Source organism: Melanostigma gelatinosum, assembly GCF_949748355.1.
Source record: "Melanostigma gelatinosum genome assembly, chromosome: 6".
Lineage (NCBI taxonomy): Eukaryota > Metazoa > Chordata > Actinopteri > Perciformes > Zoarcidae > Melanostigma > Melanostigma gelatinosum.
The window spans coordinates 6,937,320-6,954,256 of record NC_136639.1 but is presented as its reverse complement, the minus strand read 5'-3'; the positions used below and the strand labels follow the sequence as shown (position 1 = coordinate 6,954,256).

The window sequence follows — 16,937 nt, the reverse complement described above, 5'->3', positions numbered from 1 at the left end:
AATGGGGTCATTGTAGTTTGTGTAACATCCAAAAGATGGTTTCCAGGATGTTTTTTTTAACATACAGTGGGTAGATACAATCACAAAAAAAACAATCTCATGAAAACTGAAAAGGCCGCTAAATGCGGATTTAATAACATTACTGCTTGTCAACTGGTATCTGCAGCACATGTCTTTGTCTCTAGAGCTCTGTTAAATGACTTGTGTTGCTTTGAATGCATATGTCAATGCTTCTAAATGGCATTTGCCTGCATTTCACCAACCTTTGTAACATTGTTTATAGTTTAAGAAGAACTAAAGGTGCCCATCTTTTTTTTAGGAGAATAAAGGTTAAAGGATAAAAATAAATCAACCCACCCGTTATTATTTAATACAAACCAGTGATACCTCCAAGTTGTGTTCCTGCAGTGGCTGGAAGGGCTCAGATTGGTGTGACTAACACTAAACTTTAACCAGAGAGGAGGTGGCTGGATAAAACCAACAGACCTGCGTTAGGAGAGCCTGAACAGGAAAGAAAGATGAGAAGAACCCATGTAGTTGGATAAGGTTTTCATACTCTCTCTGTAGCTTTTTTTCTCTCTTCCTTTACACTTCTTCATTTGGCCGACACATGACTATTGTCCAGGCTTAACAGTATTATTTTCATTATTTTGGTGAGATGGATCTGTGAAAGGAATTACCTTTTCCAGATTGCCAATTTGACTAGGTTTCTAGCCACTACTGTCACTCAGTTGTTGTTTTTTGTGATATTGATAAAGGTAATCCCAAATCCTGACTAGGTCCATAGGATTGCCTCAAAGCATTTTCTGACCCCAGGTGGCAGGAGCCAGTATTGCAGCTGCACATCCGGGCCTGGAAAACATGCAAGAAGAACACTTACCTGTACATATAAAAGTGCCAATTGCCAGATATCCTTGACAAATGTAGCAAATAAGCATTCATCCCAATATGACTAACCTTTGCAACAATCTTTATCCTTCTGTATGCTCAATATGTTCCTTGGAGGATGGTCTTGATCGATTAAATGTATAAAGGATCATAAACACAGTACATTTGCATTGCATCATTCTGCTATTATAGCTCTGCAGTGCCTGTCTGCTTTCCTCATTCCCAGACAGTCTGATGGCTCGGGGGTATGTCTGTTTACTACTCCTGTCAGATATAATAGTTTGGCACACATAGATGATGTAAATGTCTGAATAAATAGCAAGTCATCATCCATCATTGAATGTGACTCATTCTTGCTCAAGCAAAAATGTGCTGTTTGATCTTTGAAATGTAAAAAAAAAAAATCTTTGTCAAGACCCTCTACATGTTAATTGTGAAAAAGTAGGTTTTTACCATGAGAACAGAAAAACTTTCCAACATAACCAAAAATTGAAGTGATGGTCGTTTATTTTCTTTATAAATACATGACAAGATAAGATCATGTATTGTACTGTGTCTTTACTGAGGTGGATATTTTAATCTCGTATGCCATTCGTGACCATTTTCTTAATTATTGTTCTTGTTGTAATTACTGTTTGCATACTGTGGAAAGTAGTATCTGCAGGAAAAACAGGTACATTAAATCTGTAGTGTAAGCACATTTGGTCGGTGTACACATGAAAATAAAACTGTATTAACAGTGGTTCATCTGAAATGAAGAGCCGCAATAAGATTTAAAAAAGATTTATCATTTCAAAATATTTCAACACACCATTCCTGTCACTGTTTATTGGTTCCTAAATGCCCTCACTTTATATCATCCATAGTCCCATCATGGCCGAGCTGATCAGTGCTCATTGGCTGCAGGTCTGTCTTTTTTTAAATTTTTAATTCCCATAGCGAGTATACAGCTCCTCACTCCTCCTTCCTCCTCTTCGTCTATATGACGTCAACCAGTGTGTGGGCAGCGCCCTCGATGGCCTGCCTCAGGACTGACAGGTGGTAGTGCACTTTGTCCCAGTCGCTGGTCTGTCCTGATAACTCAGCGTTGGCATAGGCGTCAGCCAGACCTGGGAAGGTTGGCTTGCCGGCACTACTTGAGGCCCAGATAACATGCCTGCGTGAATTACAGGGAAATAAAAGGTGACAAAACAATGACAGGCAACTGAACAATTGAGATGAGCTAAGTCATAATGAGGCGGTTAATCACTCTAATTATCCCGATCATGGCATGAGGAGAGGAGTGGAGTGTAAGAGGAAGTCACTTAGAGGAAAAAAGACAGAAAAGATTTTGAAAAAGAAACTGAGCTCTACAAACCCTCAACAATGCGGCATGTGTGATGAATAAAATTAAGTTTATTGTATTGAATAAATGCTCTGCAGGTGTATTTGTAACAACACTGAGAATCAGTGATGCAAGCAGCTCTGTCAGACTTTTTTCAGGCACAGCCATTTGAGCATGCTCACAATAAGGATTTAAAGCACATGCTATTTACTTGGACCCTTTTGTATTGTGTCTCCGGGATCATTACTCTCTGGCTGCCCTGCCTGTCTCACCAGCTTGTTACCATAACCCTGAGCTGCCACACCAGCCACACTCTCATCTGCCTTCCCTTCTCAGCTCAGCCCATGGTTCCCACAAGACATCCTCCATTTACTCCACACACTGTGTTTGGGTCCACCCTTTACTGACATTGTGGTAAAAAAGTTGACTTGAGAAGCCCTGCAGAAGCACTTTCTGTTAACCGTTTTGAGTCAGAAGGTTTACTTAAAACAGTGCCTTTTACCAGGGTAATAAAGAATAAGTATAGTCGGCCTTTACTGGGCCCTTATTCCTGCTACTGTCATGTACCTTGTGGCCATCAAGTACAGCGCACTCTGCAAACTACACAGCTTCTTTAGATTTTGCATGCAGCACCAGAAACCAACATGCCCTCCCTAGGGCTTTAAGACTGACACATCATCATCATCTGACCTGTATGCATATTTATCTGGGAAGGCCAGAGGGTCCAAGAAGGCTCGGTCCAGCAGCATGAGCTGGTCGTTGATCCTCCTGACCTTCAGTGGTCTAAGAGAAGAGAGACAGAGAGAAAGGTGGTGGTGGTGGCCTGCCATTCGTTTCTATGTGGACGGCAAAGGAGATAATTATATGTATGTTTGTGCTCTTACGTTTCATTTGCCAGGTCGGAACTGCGAATCACCTGGTCCAAATGAGTAGCTGCACTGCGAAAGCTGGCCACTGCGTTTTTTAGTGGTTCTGAAACAAGACACAGATCAGCTGTGCAGCCTCTCGGCAAAGACTTCACCCTCTCCAATCCTCTGTGACTGCTAGCAGGAGAAACCGATGCTGCTTCTGCTGTTTGTTCTATTCTTAAGTGCAGCCTGCAGACAGTGGTTTTAGCACTTGTGTCTTTAGGTTTTTCCTCAGACATCGACCGTTTTGGTTCATGTCAGAAACATTGTCCACCTCAGGTCCAAAAATTAGAGGTAATCCAGTAAGTCAAATGATTAAGCCAGCGACCTTGGCTCTATTAGAAATACTGGAGTCTTGTCTTCACATTTTAAAACGTGAAACCCAGACGAAATTAATTTACCTTCACAGCATTTGTATTGGTGTGTGTTCTGCAATATTCCCCTGCCATCACTCAATCATCTCTAACTGTCCTGTGCTTACCCATGGAGATATTCTTAGCTTGCAGTTGTTGCTGATATAGGGTGACTGCTGTGTTGAGGTAGTCCTCCAGAATCTCTGCGTAGTCACTGCAGTTTAATGGCAACACCAGGCTGTCAGCCAGACGGATCAGGATGTTTCCTGCTGTCCTGGCAATGGCCTGGTGACTGACGAACCCTGAGAGGAGGAAGTGCTAGCATGTGATGTTATACAACATAAATTGTTGGCAAATGTTTTACTATCTTTCCTTGTTGTCAAATTTGACAACATACGATGGAAAAACCAAGTAGAAACGGTTTGGCTGAGAAATACAAGGCTTTTTGTGAAATACGCCACATTTTTTAATGATATAACATAAAATAAAGCATAATCTGTACTGAGACAGAAAAAAAATGCTCACCAGGATCAATGAACTTTGAAGCGTAGTCAAAGGTGTCGTATGCCGTGTGGTACGCTGGGTATATCCGAGCATTAGTTTTACTCTGTATGAAGAAAAATAACCATAAATCCGGTTGCCATGGAGGAGGATTGTGTCTTGGAACCAATGAAGAGTTCAATTCATGTCAGCATAAAGATAATAAACACGGCTTTTATTTGCGGCCACAGCATTGCACCACAGATTTTAGACATTTGTTGTGCTTGTTGCTACTGTCTTCCATAGCCTGCATATTTAGGGGGGAAAACTGTAATACAGGTTATTAGAATTGTTACCATACAAGGTGTTACATCCAGTCCTCTAGATTGGGTTCCGTTTTAATCGTTTCCACTTTTCAGTTATTATTTCTTGTCTTACTTTTGTATACTCACCTCTCTTCTTGTTTCAGAAATCTTCCCTTCCTGCCCTCGTGTGTTTCCCAACTGTGTGATTGCTGTTGTGGAAATGTATCATTATATTTTTCCATGTTTATGTTAACATTCCCTAGCTTGCTACAACAGAGAGTTACTTGGAACTCACAATGTTTTAACCTTTCTGATTAATTAATGATAAACCATTTTGGGTAATATGTGCTGATGTTTCGATAAATTATAAATACTTTAATGGCCATAGGAATGGCCAAAGGGGGAATTGTTGTGGAAATTTATCATATGGTTCTTTTAGTTGTATCGCTTAAACCCTCTTCCCACGAAAAGGCTGGGAACCTGGCCTTGGTGGGTGCAGCGGCCAACAACATCTGCGAGGGGGAGGGTGAAGGGAGAGGAGACGAGATAACGCGCATATATACTCTGTTTTGTCTTTTCATTGTGGTTAGACCTCCGAACCATCCGTGGGGAAAGAGCTCTATCCATTCAGCTGAATTTTGATTGAAGTGTTTGTTCATTAAATATGTTTTTATGATACTTTAAATCAGGGGTGTCAAACATACGGCCCGCGGGCCGGACCCGGCCCGCCACGTCATTTTATGTGGCCCGCGAATCCGCCAGCAAAAAAAAAAAAAAAATTTTTTTTTTTTTTTTTTTTTACAAAAATTTAAAGTTAGATGTGAAAATAAAAATATCCCCATGGTCGAAATTATGAGATAGAAAGTCGAAGTGATGAGATGGCATGTTGTCTGTGTGCCGACATTAAAACTATCACAACAGGTAGACAGGAGATGCAACAGCCCATAAAGAGGATTTCCAACAAGTTTCTCAACATGCGTACTTCTCTGTACTGAAACGTCATCAGTCTCAGCCCAAGTACTGTTCCAATTCAAAGTTCACATCGAGCCAAGCACGGCCCTAATGCCCGGATGTGGCTCGCTCTGCCCATTTTACCCGGGATGCATCGGAGGTGACTTGTCTGTACTTGGGACAGCCAAATATCCCAGAATGCATTTTGCACCAGCAACAGGAAACAATGGCGGAGGAGAAATCACACAACTGGAAGTACGTGTTGTGGAAGTCACAGATATCCCGGGAAACTAAACTAACTATGTTAGGAGTACCGTAGTTACATTTACACCGTCTTACATTTACAACCGGCCCTTTGAGGGCGACCGTGATGCTGATGTGGCCCCAGAGTGAAAATGAGTTTGACACCCCTGCTTTAAATGATTGTTTCTCACAGAGAGGTTAAAAATACTTTTCTTCCACCACAATTGCCACCCGATTAATTTCACCTGCCTCATTAGTTTGCCTCATTCTAGTTCCCAGTGTATTTCTCTAGGTTTAGACCCTGTTTCTGTATTTGTTTTTACTTAGTTTTTGCTGACTACTTTTGATATCTTTGCCTGTTTTTTTAACAAAACACCTGTGTACCGAACCCTGCCTTAAGTTATGCTTTTAGATTCACCGCCTTGTGTCCAGAGTCTGCTTTTTAGTCCTTTGTCTGTTGGCTTCAGTCTGATACAAGGTTTCTAACCTTGTAACTTACGTACAACACTGACAAAAATGTAATACAGTAAGTCAAAGGCAGCGAGTCTTGCATACCCTGTCGTATGTGTACGACATGTCCATGGAAGTGATTCCCAGGTAATGGACAAAGGCAGCGTAATCACTCCCTGCTCCTGACAAGTATCCCATCCTGTCAAATAAAGACAAGAAACATCTTGTAAACATTATTCATTTTCAATGCAATGATTTGTTGAGTGTTTAAAAAGAAAAAAAACTAAAGAATGTGGGTTCATCTGATGAGGTGCTGCCTGTTCAGAAATAACAGGCAAGAATATTGTATCCCATGCATTCTGTTGTTGCTGAGAATGCATGCTCCTGTTCAGCTGCAAACAATTAGATCCACAAGTTCACAATTATGCAGTCACACTATGCCTTTGTTGGCCAATCAGCGGCCTAGTTACCTCTGATTAGGCTCTCTACTAAAGAGACAGTCAAGGTGGGTTCACATTTCTCAATCACTCTGATCCAGGATTTTAACAGTTAACCAGCTAACCTTGTTGTTTCAAATGTCCAACCACAAGTCAAAACCTATCCACTAAAGATTATGGATGAAGCAGCTTGGACTAGATCAACAACGGGTGAAATGCACTGGGTGGGAAAATTAGAGAGGTGTAACTGTTCATTACCTGGGAATGGGTCCATGGGCCGAGCTTGTCCTGTTGGCATATCGAATCCAGTTGTCGTACACAGATGTGGAGTCCAGTCCAGGTGCATCGACCTAGGGAACAAACACACTTTCATGTGACAGGTTCCTGGTGTGTGCACAATTGTTTTGTTTTCATTTTCAAGTTAAAATGCTGGAGATAAACTAACGAACACATACATTTTTGTTTTTGTTGAAAGCGCTCACCTGTTTTGTGGCTTTGAAGATGACGTTCTGTAGTGATGGCATCCCAGAAGCCCTGAGAGTGGCGTTGGCTGCGGAGTGGAAGATTTTGAAAATAATACATGTCTGTCAAATAGATAGCGTCAAGAACATTCCTACAAACATCTGAAGGCTGAAAAATAATTCATCAATCACGCAAAATTATATATTTACTCCTAAGTACAGCAGGGGTTTCTTACCAAAAACAGCTATATCCACATTGATGTAAGCAACAGTTCGCTCACTGAGCTTGGTGAAGTATTGCTGGAGAAAAGACAAGATCACGGTCATATTTGTCACTAGCAGTACTTAAAGCAAATCCAAATAATGGAATAATGGTACATTTTGTGTTACAGTAAACAACCCAGAAAAATGACATATTTGTTATACAGGAATGCCCATCTAAAGTTTGCTGACGTTAGCCACCATTAGCTACCGGTCATACCAGGCCAAGAGAGGTTGTAAAAGCAAAACTATTGGTCATGAACATATTCCTTGGTGGATTAATGGCAAATTACCTCCGTGTATTCTGCAGACCCAATAAGGCCAAACTCCTCCGCTCCCCAGCTTCCAAAGATAATGGACCTGCGAGGCCTCCATTTGCCTAAAATCAAGAGAAATTCAAATTTGATCCAGCACTATAAACAAAACAATTTGTCTTTCATTCAGACTGCCCTCACCCTGCTTCACCATCCTGCCCAGCACTCTGGTCAATTCCAGCATGACCGACGTCCCACTGCTCGGGTCGATGGCACCGTGAACCCAACTGTCCCTGTGGTTCCCATAGATCACATACCTGTCTGTGGACACGGACACAAGCACACACACAGCAGAAAAATGACAAGCTGCCAATACGTAGATTATATAAAATGGCTTTTTTGGTCACAAGTCTCACCTGGCTCGACACTGCCTCTGATAACTCCCATCACATTGGAGGAGTTCTTCACCTCTTCATAGTTGAAGATGTCCAGTTTCACATCACTGGAAAAGAGGTTCAAATTCAGAAGTATCAGCAACAAGGAATGAAGACAAAATGATGTCTCACTGCAACACTGCTGTTTCATCTCCAACAGGAGATTCTATTTTGAAAAAAAACTGATTTTACTCGGAGCTGGACAAGTCTAGTATGCCATTGAAAATGATGTTGGCGACCTGTTGTTGAAAACAGATGTTGGTTTGAACCCCGGACCGCCAAAGTTGTAGGTACAGTTGAATGCTCCCTGCCATGGAGCTGGAGCTGCTGTTCCATCTAGCTCACTGAAAGGACCAATCGAAAAACAAGTCAGAATGAGTTCATAACCAACCCATTTTAGAATGTATTAATCCCACAAGCAGATTTGTCTCATCGCAAACCAGATTAGCCTGTAGGCATCCTCAAATCCGATTGGTTGAATTGGAATGGGAGGGATCCCTTTGATGTTCTCGACTGGAATTCTGTAGGTTTCCTCTGCAAAATAATTTATAATTTTTAAAAGAATTTATAGAAAACTTCAATGTTAAAATAAAAATATAAATGACCGGATTGTATCTTTGTATGGATCTTGGAAGCTGTTGTAAAAGTCCCTGCCTGGATTGTACTGGAGTCGAAGTGCAGCAGTAGTAGAATAAACACACAATAAAAAAGAAAAGCACCATTGTGCACCATTTTTACACAAATCACTGGTTACCTTTGGCAGCCAGGTAGGGTGTGAGCATGTCTCCATATTGAGTGTTAAAAGAACCTCTCTCCACACCAGAAGGCGGCATGTACCAGGAGTGAGGATACGTCTCATTGGTGTCTGACATGACACCATCGTTGATGTCCAAAGGGTCTGTGTAGACAAGCACCCCAATGACTCCGTAGGGTGCTGCATTGATGGCCTGCATGAGACACACATGGCATTTTATTAACAACTCAATTTTATTAACATGATTCATTGATTTTACACCTTGCAATAAGCTTATTTTAACAGCCATTCCACCTGGAAGCGTTGCAGTGCTATAATTACCCAACCTTATTTTTGTGCTCACTATTTATGCATATTTGTGTTCAGAGTTGACTCTTCTGGGCCTTTGCTGGCAAAAAAAACAAACCTGTAGCTGATAGGAAGTGGCTCAAACCATGGGGATGCATACTTATATGGTGTCGATTGCTGATATGCGCACTATACACTTTACAGTCTGTAAAGAGGAGGAGGTTCTCTCTGACCAGCAGATCTGTATTCAGCAGATCCAGTCTGGACCAAGAGGACCCAGATTCTTGTGAGGGTGTTTTATACTTTAATTGCTCTTTGGCTGATAGTAATTTGGTACAATTACTGTAATTTTGCATGCATGAGTATTCCTTCACAGTGTCATTGATATGTTTACCTACCTGTGTAAAGTTCCTCCATCTCTGCTAATTCTTTTATTTCTAATTTTAAATGATTGCCTTTATAAGTAACTCAAAAAGACATCAGTTGGTGCAGAGAGAAAAACGACAACATTTCCTGTGAAAACATTAAAGAAGCAAGACATGTGTACAAGAACAACCTAAAAAAAGTAACTTGGCTTCCACAGTCAGAACTTAACAGAGTGACATCCAGCGGAAGTAAACAACAATCTGTATGAAAACAAGTGAGACATAGTAGAGTCATTTCGGTTTTTAGGAGTATACTTTGAGAGCAGATTAACATGGAAAGACCACATTAACAATGTTAGTGATAAGTGTAAAAAAGAAATGCCATTGTGTCTTCGCAGAAAACACCTGTTGGTTAATTATTGGATAAATCTGAGAGGTCATGAAGATAATCATCCAACTAAAAAAGTATTACAGGCATGTTAGGAAAGAGATAAAGTACCAAAGACAAGTTTTGGCTGATAGGAGAAGCAACAGCAAGAATAAGTCCCTGATATAGAGCTTTGCCCTACTGTCATTTGGCCAATAACTCCTGTGTGGTTGTTAAAAGAACCAGAGGTGGTCATAGAGTTGCTGGAAATTAACAAACTTTTTGCGAGCAACGTGACTGATGGGGAAAGTTTAGTAGTTGGGAACATAGAAACTGACTGAAACCAAGAGATGGCAGTAATGCAAAAAAAAGGATGCAAGCCGCCGTTAAACACCACAGAAGAAGAAAATGGAGAAGTAAACAACACAGCCGCTTGCAGCTTAAGCTGCTCGCACGTGTGGAGTTGGCTGGAAAACGATATCGTCGTCGTTGCGGAGGTAATTATTCCATTTGAGAGTAAACAACAATGTCTTCAGTTGAGTATTTCAGAGAGTTTGTCAACGAGCGACTATCTGCTGCTGCTGAAGAAATATTTGGAGTTTTTGAAAAAACTATCGTCGAGTACCAGGAAGAGATCAACCGTCAGAGCAGACTGTTGGATAACGTTTGGAAACCTGTAATAAAGTTACACAGGATAGGTTTGTACAACTTCATCATTTTAATACCACTAAACAGAGGAATGCCACTTCATCCAAATTGTTTAAATGTGTGCTGGTATTAATTAATCAATGCTGCATTCACGTGGATTCAGGCAGATGGTAGACAGCAAACCAGGTCTTGTTAGATGAGAACAGGTTGGTAACATCAGGTGAGGCAGACAGAAAATACCGGAAACGGTACACTCGTCGTCCAAAGTTTTAGAAAACAGTTTCCCCTTTTTGTCATTATGTAATAATATATATTTGGTCCAACTATTTAGTGACTACTGTTTTATTTAATTATTCACAGACTGTAACGTTACACAGTTAGAAAATGGTGCTTTCTCTTCATAATCTATTGCAAACTTAAGCAACTATCTCCAGTGTGAGGGAGCTACGTAACATTTGGTTGCAAATCTATTTATTCCAATACAGATCCCGGTATTCTCTTCCGGGTTCACCTAATTTTACCGTCCTGTCCTCGTCCACTGTCATGATATCCGGTGTGCTGTATGTGTGGTTTCATGTGAATGAACTGTTTGCATTTTCTTCTTTACCATCACAGTCTTATCCTATTCATGTTGCTCTCTGTCCCTCCAGAGCTCCCACAGCAACATGTCTGTAAGGAGGAGGAGGTTCTCTCTGACCAGCAGCTCTGTATTCAGGAGAGGAACTCCAGTCTGGACCAAGAGGACCCAGATCCTCCACAGATCAAAGAGGAACAGGAGGAACCCTGCACCAGTCAGGAGGGAGAGCAGCTTGAGCTGAAGCAGGAGACTGAGACCTTCATGTTGACTCCTATTCATGAGGAAAGTAACCCCACTGAACCAGAACCAACAAGAGACCACCAGCTGCTCTCCAACAACTCTCATGTAGCTGAGAGCCAAGATCAGAAAGGAAGCGAGCATGAAGACTCAGAATCAACTAGCGATTCAGAGCCAGAACCAAAGAAAAGACAACAGAAAAGCAGAAGTCACTGTAACGATATTAACAACTTGTTAAAGACTTACAGTGATCCTCAAACAGGTAAAGCACTTTTCCAATGTGATACGTGTGGAGAAGCTTTCAAGTTCAGGTCGCATTTCGACAAACACCTGAGAACCCACTCAGATGAGAAGTCACATTCTTGCAGCTTCTGTGAGAAAAGATTCAGTAAGATATCCTCATTGAAGGCTCATGAAAAAATCCACACAAGTGACACGCTGCATTCTTGCAAAACATGTGGAAAAGATTTTGGACGTAGTAGTAACTTGATGGTTCACATGAGAACACACACAGGTGAGAAGCCGCATTCTTGCAAAACATGTGGAAAAGATTTCGGACAAAGTGGTCACCTGATTTCCCACATGAGAACACACACAGGTGAGAAGCCGCATTCTTGCAAAACATGTGGAAAAGATTTTCGACGTAGTAGTAACTTGATGGTTCACATGAGAACACACACAGGTGAGAAGCCGCATTCTTGCAAAACATGTGGAAAAGATTTCGGACAAAGTAGTAACTTGATGGTTCACATGAGAACACACACAGGTGAGAAGCCGCATTCTTGCAAAACATGTGGAAAAGATTTCGGACAAAGTGGACACCTGATTTCCCACATGAGAACACACACAGGTGAGAAGCCGCATTCTTGCAACACATGTGGAAAAGATTTCGTACAAAGTGGACACCTGATTACCCACATGAGAACACACACAGGTGAGAAGCCGTATTGTTGCAAAACATGTGGAAAAGATTTTCGACGTAGTAGTGACTTGAAGACCCACATGAGAACACACACAGGTGAGAAGCCGTATTCTTGCAAAACATGTGGAAACGAGTTCAGATACAGAGGTGCCATGTTGGTCCACATGAAAACACACACAGGTGAGAAGCCGTTTTCTTGCAAAACATGTGGAAAAGATTTTCGACGTAGTACTCACTTGATTTTCCACATGAGAACACACACAGGTGAGAAGCCGCATTCTTGCAAAACATGTGGAAAAGATTTTGGACAAAGGAGTAACTTGATGGTTCACATGAGAACACACACAGGTGAGAAGCCGTTTTCTTGCAAAACATGTGGAAAAGATTTTGGATGTAGGAGTTACTTGAAGTCCCACATGAGAACACACACAGGTGAGAAGCCGTATTCTTGCAAAACATGTGGAAAAGATTTTGGACAAAGAGGTGTCATGTTGGTTCACATGAGAATACACACAGGTGAGAAGCCGTATTCTTGCAAAACATGTGGACAAGAATTCAGATACAGATGTGCCATGTTGGTTCACATGAGAAGAGCCCACACTGGGGAGGAGCCGTAACTCTGAAAGACCTGCGGGAAGACATACTGTGATTGCCATCAATTGGCAAGGCATAAAAGATTGCATACAGACAAGTAGCCGTGTATTTGCAAAATACATGGGAGATAATTCAGTTCTTGAGTTCAGAGTTCCTGCAAATGTTTGACCAATTAGATTTTTCTTTTGTTTTTAGAATGTATTGACTTCAGTAATCTGAGTAGATAGTGAACAGTGATGTTTAGGCCGAGAGCCTCTCTGTATTGGTGAGTCAGTCATTTTGTCATCAGTACAATAGACAACTTTTCTTTTTTGTCTACGTTTCATTTATTTTATATTATTTATGTATCTTGTAATCGCATCAACTTGATGAAATTGTTTTGGATTTTAGAGGTGTCACACAAACACAAATTGTAGATGGTGTGCTACATGGTGCTGTGAAAGAATCAGCCTCAGCAATAGTAAGGAACAGTGAATGAACAGTGAGGATCAGGGCTCAAAGGGAAGTGACCAACAAAATGCTCTTTTTTTGATCTCATGTTTGTATTCTAACAAAGCGTTGGGAGGTGATGATGTAAGAATACCAGATTCACACTGAGGTCTAAAGCTTTACGTATATTCTGTTCATCAAGGCTGCACATGAAATATTGAACATAAAAAAATAAAAATCAATTTGAAGGTATTTGTACTTTGATTCTGCCTACTTTCATTTTATGTTACATATACTTTACAGGCGTATATTGTACTTTTTATTCCACGACTATTTGGCAACTACAGTTATTTGCTGATTAAGATTTTTATAAACCAAAATGTATAGTGCATTAAATATGATCTCTTGTTAAATGTGTCAGTGTGAACTTAGTACAAATGAAATAACTACCATAACTATCTGCATTAACAATATAACACTTATATATAAAAAACATTTGAATAACACTTCCACTCAATCAACAAACCAGTTAATGTTCCTGCAGCCCTTGTATCTATAGGCACATAGCTTTGACTTTTCTCTAATGGTGAGAATTACAGGCTTTCACGTGTTTATCACGTTTTCCCTTTTATACAACACAGGGCTGGTGGGTAGAATATAATAAATATGGTGTTTCAAACCCCCGTGCAGTAGGGGGCGGTGTGCTCCTGCTATCAGTTTGAAATCCACTATTCAAACGACTCAAACCGAGAGAAGAAGGAGAACTCTGCTCTAATCTCACTCAGCGGAAGTAAACAACACACGCTTTACCTGTATGCGCGTGCAGGGATAGCCGACAGTGGTGTGTTCGCGCAGATGCATATTTAATTTGTTTTTACGCAACAATGTCTTCAGTTGAGTATTTGAGAGAGTTTATCAACGAGCGACTATCTGCTGCTGCTGAAGAAATATTCGGAGTTTTTAAAAATGCCATTGTTGAGTACGAGGACGAGATCAACCGTCAGAGCAGACTGTTGGATATCGTTTGGAAACCTGTAATAAAGTTACACAGGATAGGTTTGTACAACTTCATCATTTTAATACCACTAAACAGAGGAATGCCACTTCATCCAAATTGTTTAAATGTGTGCTGGTATTAATTAATCAATGCTGCATTCACGTGGATTCAGGCAGATGGTAGACAGCAAACCAGGTCTTTCTGTCATGATGGAATGAGATATATTTCTTACGACTATTTAGTGACTATTGTTTTATTTAATAATTCACAGACCGTAGTGTTACATAGCTAAAAAAATGCTTTCTCTTAATAATATATTGCAAACTTAAGCAACTATCTCCAGTGTGAGGGAGCTACGTAACATTCGGTTGCAAATCTATTTATTCCAATACAGATCCCGGTATTCTCTTCCGGGTTCACCTAATTTTACCGTCCTGTCCTCGTCCACTGTCATGATATCCGGTGTGCTGTATGTGTGGTTTCATGTGAATGAACTGTTTGCATTTTCTTCTTTACCATCACAGTCTTATCCTATTCATGTTGCTCTCTGTCCCTCCAGAGCTCCCACAGCAACATGTCTGTAAGGAGGAGGAGGTTCTCTCTGACCAGCAGCTCTGTATTCAGGAGAGGAACTCCAGTCTGGACCAAGAGGACCCAGATCCTCCACAGATCAAAGAGGAACAGGAGAAACCCTGCACCAGTCAGGAGGGAGAGCAGCTTGAACTGAAGCAGGAGACTGAGACCTTCATGTTGACTCCTATTCATGAGGAAAGTAACCCCACTGAACCAGAACCAACAAGAGACCACCAGCTGCTCTCCAACAACTCTCATGTAGCTGAGAGCCAAGATCAGAAAGGAAGCGAGCATGAAGACTCAGAATCAACTCGCGATTCAGAGCCAGAACCAAAGAAAAGACAACAGAAAAGCAGAAGTCACTGTAACGATATTAACAACTTGTTAAAGACTTCCAGTGATCCTCAAACAGGTAAAGCACTTTTCCAATGTGACACGTGTGGAGAAGCTTTCAAGTTCAGGTCGCATTTCGACAAACACCTGAGAACCCACTCAGATGAGAAGTCACATTCTTGCAGCTTCTGTGAGAAAAGATTCAGTAAGATATCCTCATTGAAGGCTCATGAAAAAATCCACACAAGTGACAAGCTGCATTCTTGCAAAACATGTGGAAAAGATTTTGGACGTAGTAGTGACTTGAAGTCCCACATGAGAACACACACAGGTGAGAAGCCGCATTCTTGCAAAACATGTGGAAAAGATTTTGGACGTAGTAGTAACTTGATTGTCCACATGAGAACACACACAGGTGAGAAGCCGTATTCTTGCAAAACATGTGGAAAAGATTTTGGACGTAGTAGTTACTTGAAGGCCCACATGAGAACACACACAGGTGAGAAGCCGTTTTCTTGCAAAACATGTGGAAAAGATTTTGGATGTAGGAGTTACTTGAAGTCCCACATGAGAACACACACAGGTGAGAAGCCGTTTTCTTGCAAAACATGTGGAAAAGATTTTGGACGTAGTAGTGACTTGAAGACCCACATGAGAACACACACAGGTGAGAAGCCGTATTCTTGCAAAACATGTGGAAACGAGTTCAGATACAGAGATGCCATGTTGGTCCACATGAAAACACACACAGGTGAGAAGCCGTATTGTTGCAAAACATGTGGAAAAGATTTTGGACGTAGTAGTGACTTGATGGTTCACATGAGAACACACACAGGTGAGAAGCCGTTTTCTTGCAAAACATGTGGAAAAGATTTTCGACGTAGTACTCACTTGATTTTCCACATGAGAACACACACAGGTGAGAAGCCGCATTCTTGCAAAACATGTGGAAAAGATTTCGGACAAAGTGGTCACCTGATTTCCCACATGAGAACACACACAGGTGAGAAGCCGCATTCTTGCAAAACATGTGGAAAAGATTTTCGACGTAGTAGTAACTTGATGGTTCACATGAGAACACACACAGGTGAGAAGCCGTATTCTTGCAAAACATGTGGAAAAGAATTCAGATACAGATGTGTCATGTTGGTTCACATGAGAAGAGCCCACACTGGGGAGGAGCCGTAACTCTGAAAGACCTGCGGGAAGACATACTGTGATTGCCATCAATTGGCAAAGCATAAAAGATTGCATACAGACAAGTAGCCGTGTATTTGCAAAATACATGGGAGACAATTCAGTTCTTGAGTTCAGAGTTCCTGCAAATGTTTGACCAATTAGATTTTTCTTTTGTTTTTAGAATGTATTGACTTCAGTAATCTGAGTAGATAGTGAACAGTGATGTTTAGGCCGAGAGCCTCTCTGTATTGGTGAGTCAGTCATTTTGTCATCAGTACAATAGACAACTTTTCTTTTTTGTCTACGTTTCATTCATTTTATATTTTTTATGTGTCTTGTAATAGCATCAACTTGATGAAATTGTTTTGGATTTTAGAGGTGGCACACAAACACAAATTGTAGATGGTGTGCTACATGGTGCTGTGAAAGAATCAGCCTCAGCAATAGTAAGGAACAGTGAATGAACAGTGAGGATCAGGGCTCAAAGGGAAGTGACCAACAAAATGCTCTTTTTTTGATCTCATGTTTGTATTCTAACAAAGCGTTGGGAGGTGATGATGTAAGAATACCAGATTCACACTGAGGTCTAAAGCTTTACGTATATTCTGTTCATCAAGGCTGCACATGAAATATTGAACATAAAAATCATTTTGAAGGTATTTGTACTTTGATTCTGCCTACTTTCATTTTATGTTACATATACTTTACAGGCGTATATTGTACTTTTTATTCCACGACTATTTGGCAACTACAGTTATTTGCTGATTAAGATTTTTATAAACCAAAATGTATAGTGCATTAAATATGATCTCTTGTTAAATGTGTCAGTGTGAACTTAGTAAAAAATGAAATAACTACCATAACTATCTGCATGAACAATATAACACTTATATATAAAAAAACATTTGAATAACACTTCCACTCA

At 40.8% G+C, this 16,937-nt stretch overlaps 3 protein-coding genes across 3 annotated transcripts in view; 2 read left to right on the top strand and 1 right to left on the bottom strand.

The window, feature by feature from the left end:
• Positions 1-1,866: 1,866 nt before the first annotated feature.
• Positions 1,867-16,937, bottom strand: part of naaladl1 (N-acetylated alpha-linked acidic dipeptidase like 1) — a gene marked incomplete at both ends in the record, with an annotated part of 72,148 nt that continues 57,077 nt past the window's right edge. The window contains 15 exons of the mRNA XM_079270594.1: positions 1,867-2,044; positions 2,903-2,995; positions 3,097-3,184; positions 3,602-3,775; positions 3,999-4,080; positions 6,008-6,101; positions 6,598-6,689; positions 6,822-6,889; positions 7,037-7,100; positions 7,355-7,440; positions 7,517-7,636; positions 7,732-7,817; positions 7,989-8,093; positions 8,190-8,283; positions 8,504-8,696. Of these exons, the coding sequence (XP_079126720.1) occupies positions 1,867-2,044; positions 2,903-2,995; positions 3,097-3,184; positions 3,602-3,775; positions 3,999-4,080; positions 6,008-6,101; positions 6,598-6,689; positions 6,822-6,889; positions 7,037-7,100; positions 7,355-7,440; positions 7,517-7,636; positions 7,732-7,817; positions 7,989-8,093; positions 8,190-8,283; positions 8,504-8,696 (1,617 nt within the window). The remainder of the gene's footprint in view (positions 2,045-2,902; positions 2,996-3,096; positions 3,185-3,601; positions 3,776-3,998; positions 4,081-6,007; positions 6,102-6,597; positions 6,690-6,821; positions 6,890-7,036; positions 7,101-7,354; positions 7,441-7,516; positions 7,637-7,731; positions 7,818-7,988; positions 8,094-8,189; positions 8,284-8,503; positions 8,697-16,937) is intronic.
• LOC306778953 (uncharacterized protein) lies at positions 10,050-12,728 on the top strand (the record flags this gene model as incomplete). Its single annotated transcript, XM_079270694.1, has 3 exons — positions 10,050-10,221; positions 10,822-11,499; positions 12,697-12,728. 3 exons carry the CDS (start codon positions 10,050-10,052, stop codon positions 12,726-12,728), a joined length of 882 nt encoding a protein of 293 aa, XP_079126820.1.
• On the top strand, positions 13,815-16,225 carry LOC306778952 (uncharacterized protein; the record flags this gene model as incomplete). Its single annotated transcript, XM_079270693.1, has 3 exons — positions 13,815-13,986; positions 14,487-14,912; positions 16,194-16,225. The coding sequence occupies 3 exons, from the start codon at positions 13,815-13,817 to the stop codon at positions 16,223-16,225; spliced, it is 630 nt and encodes a 209-aa protein (XP_079126819.1).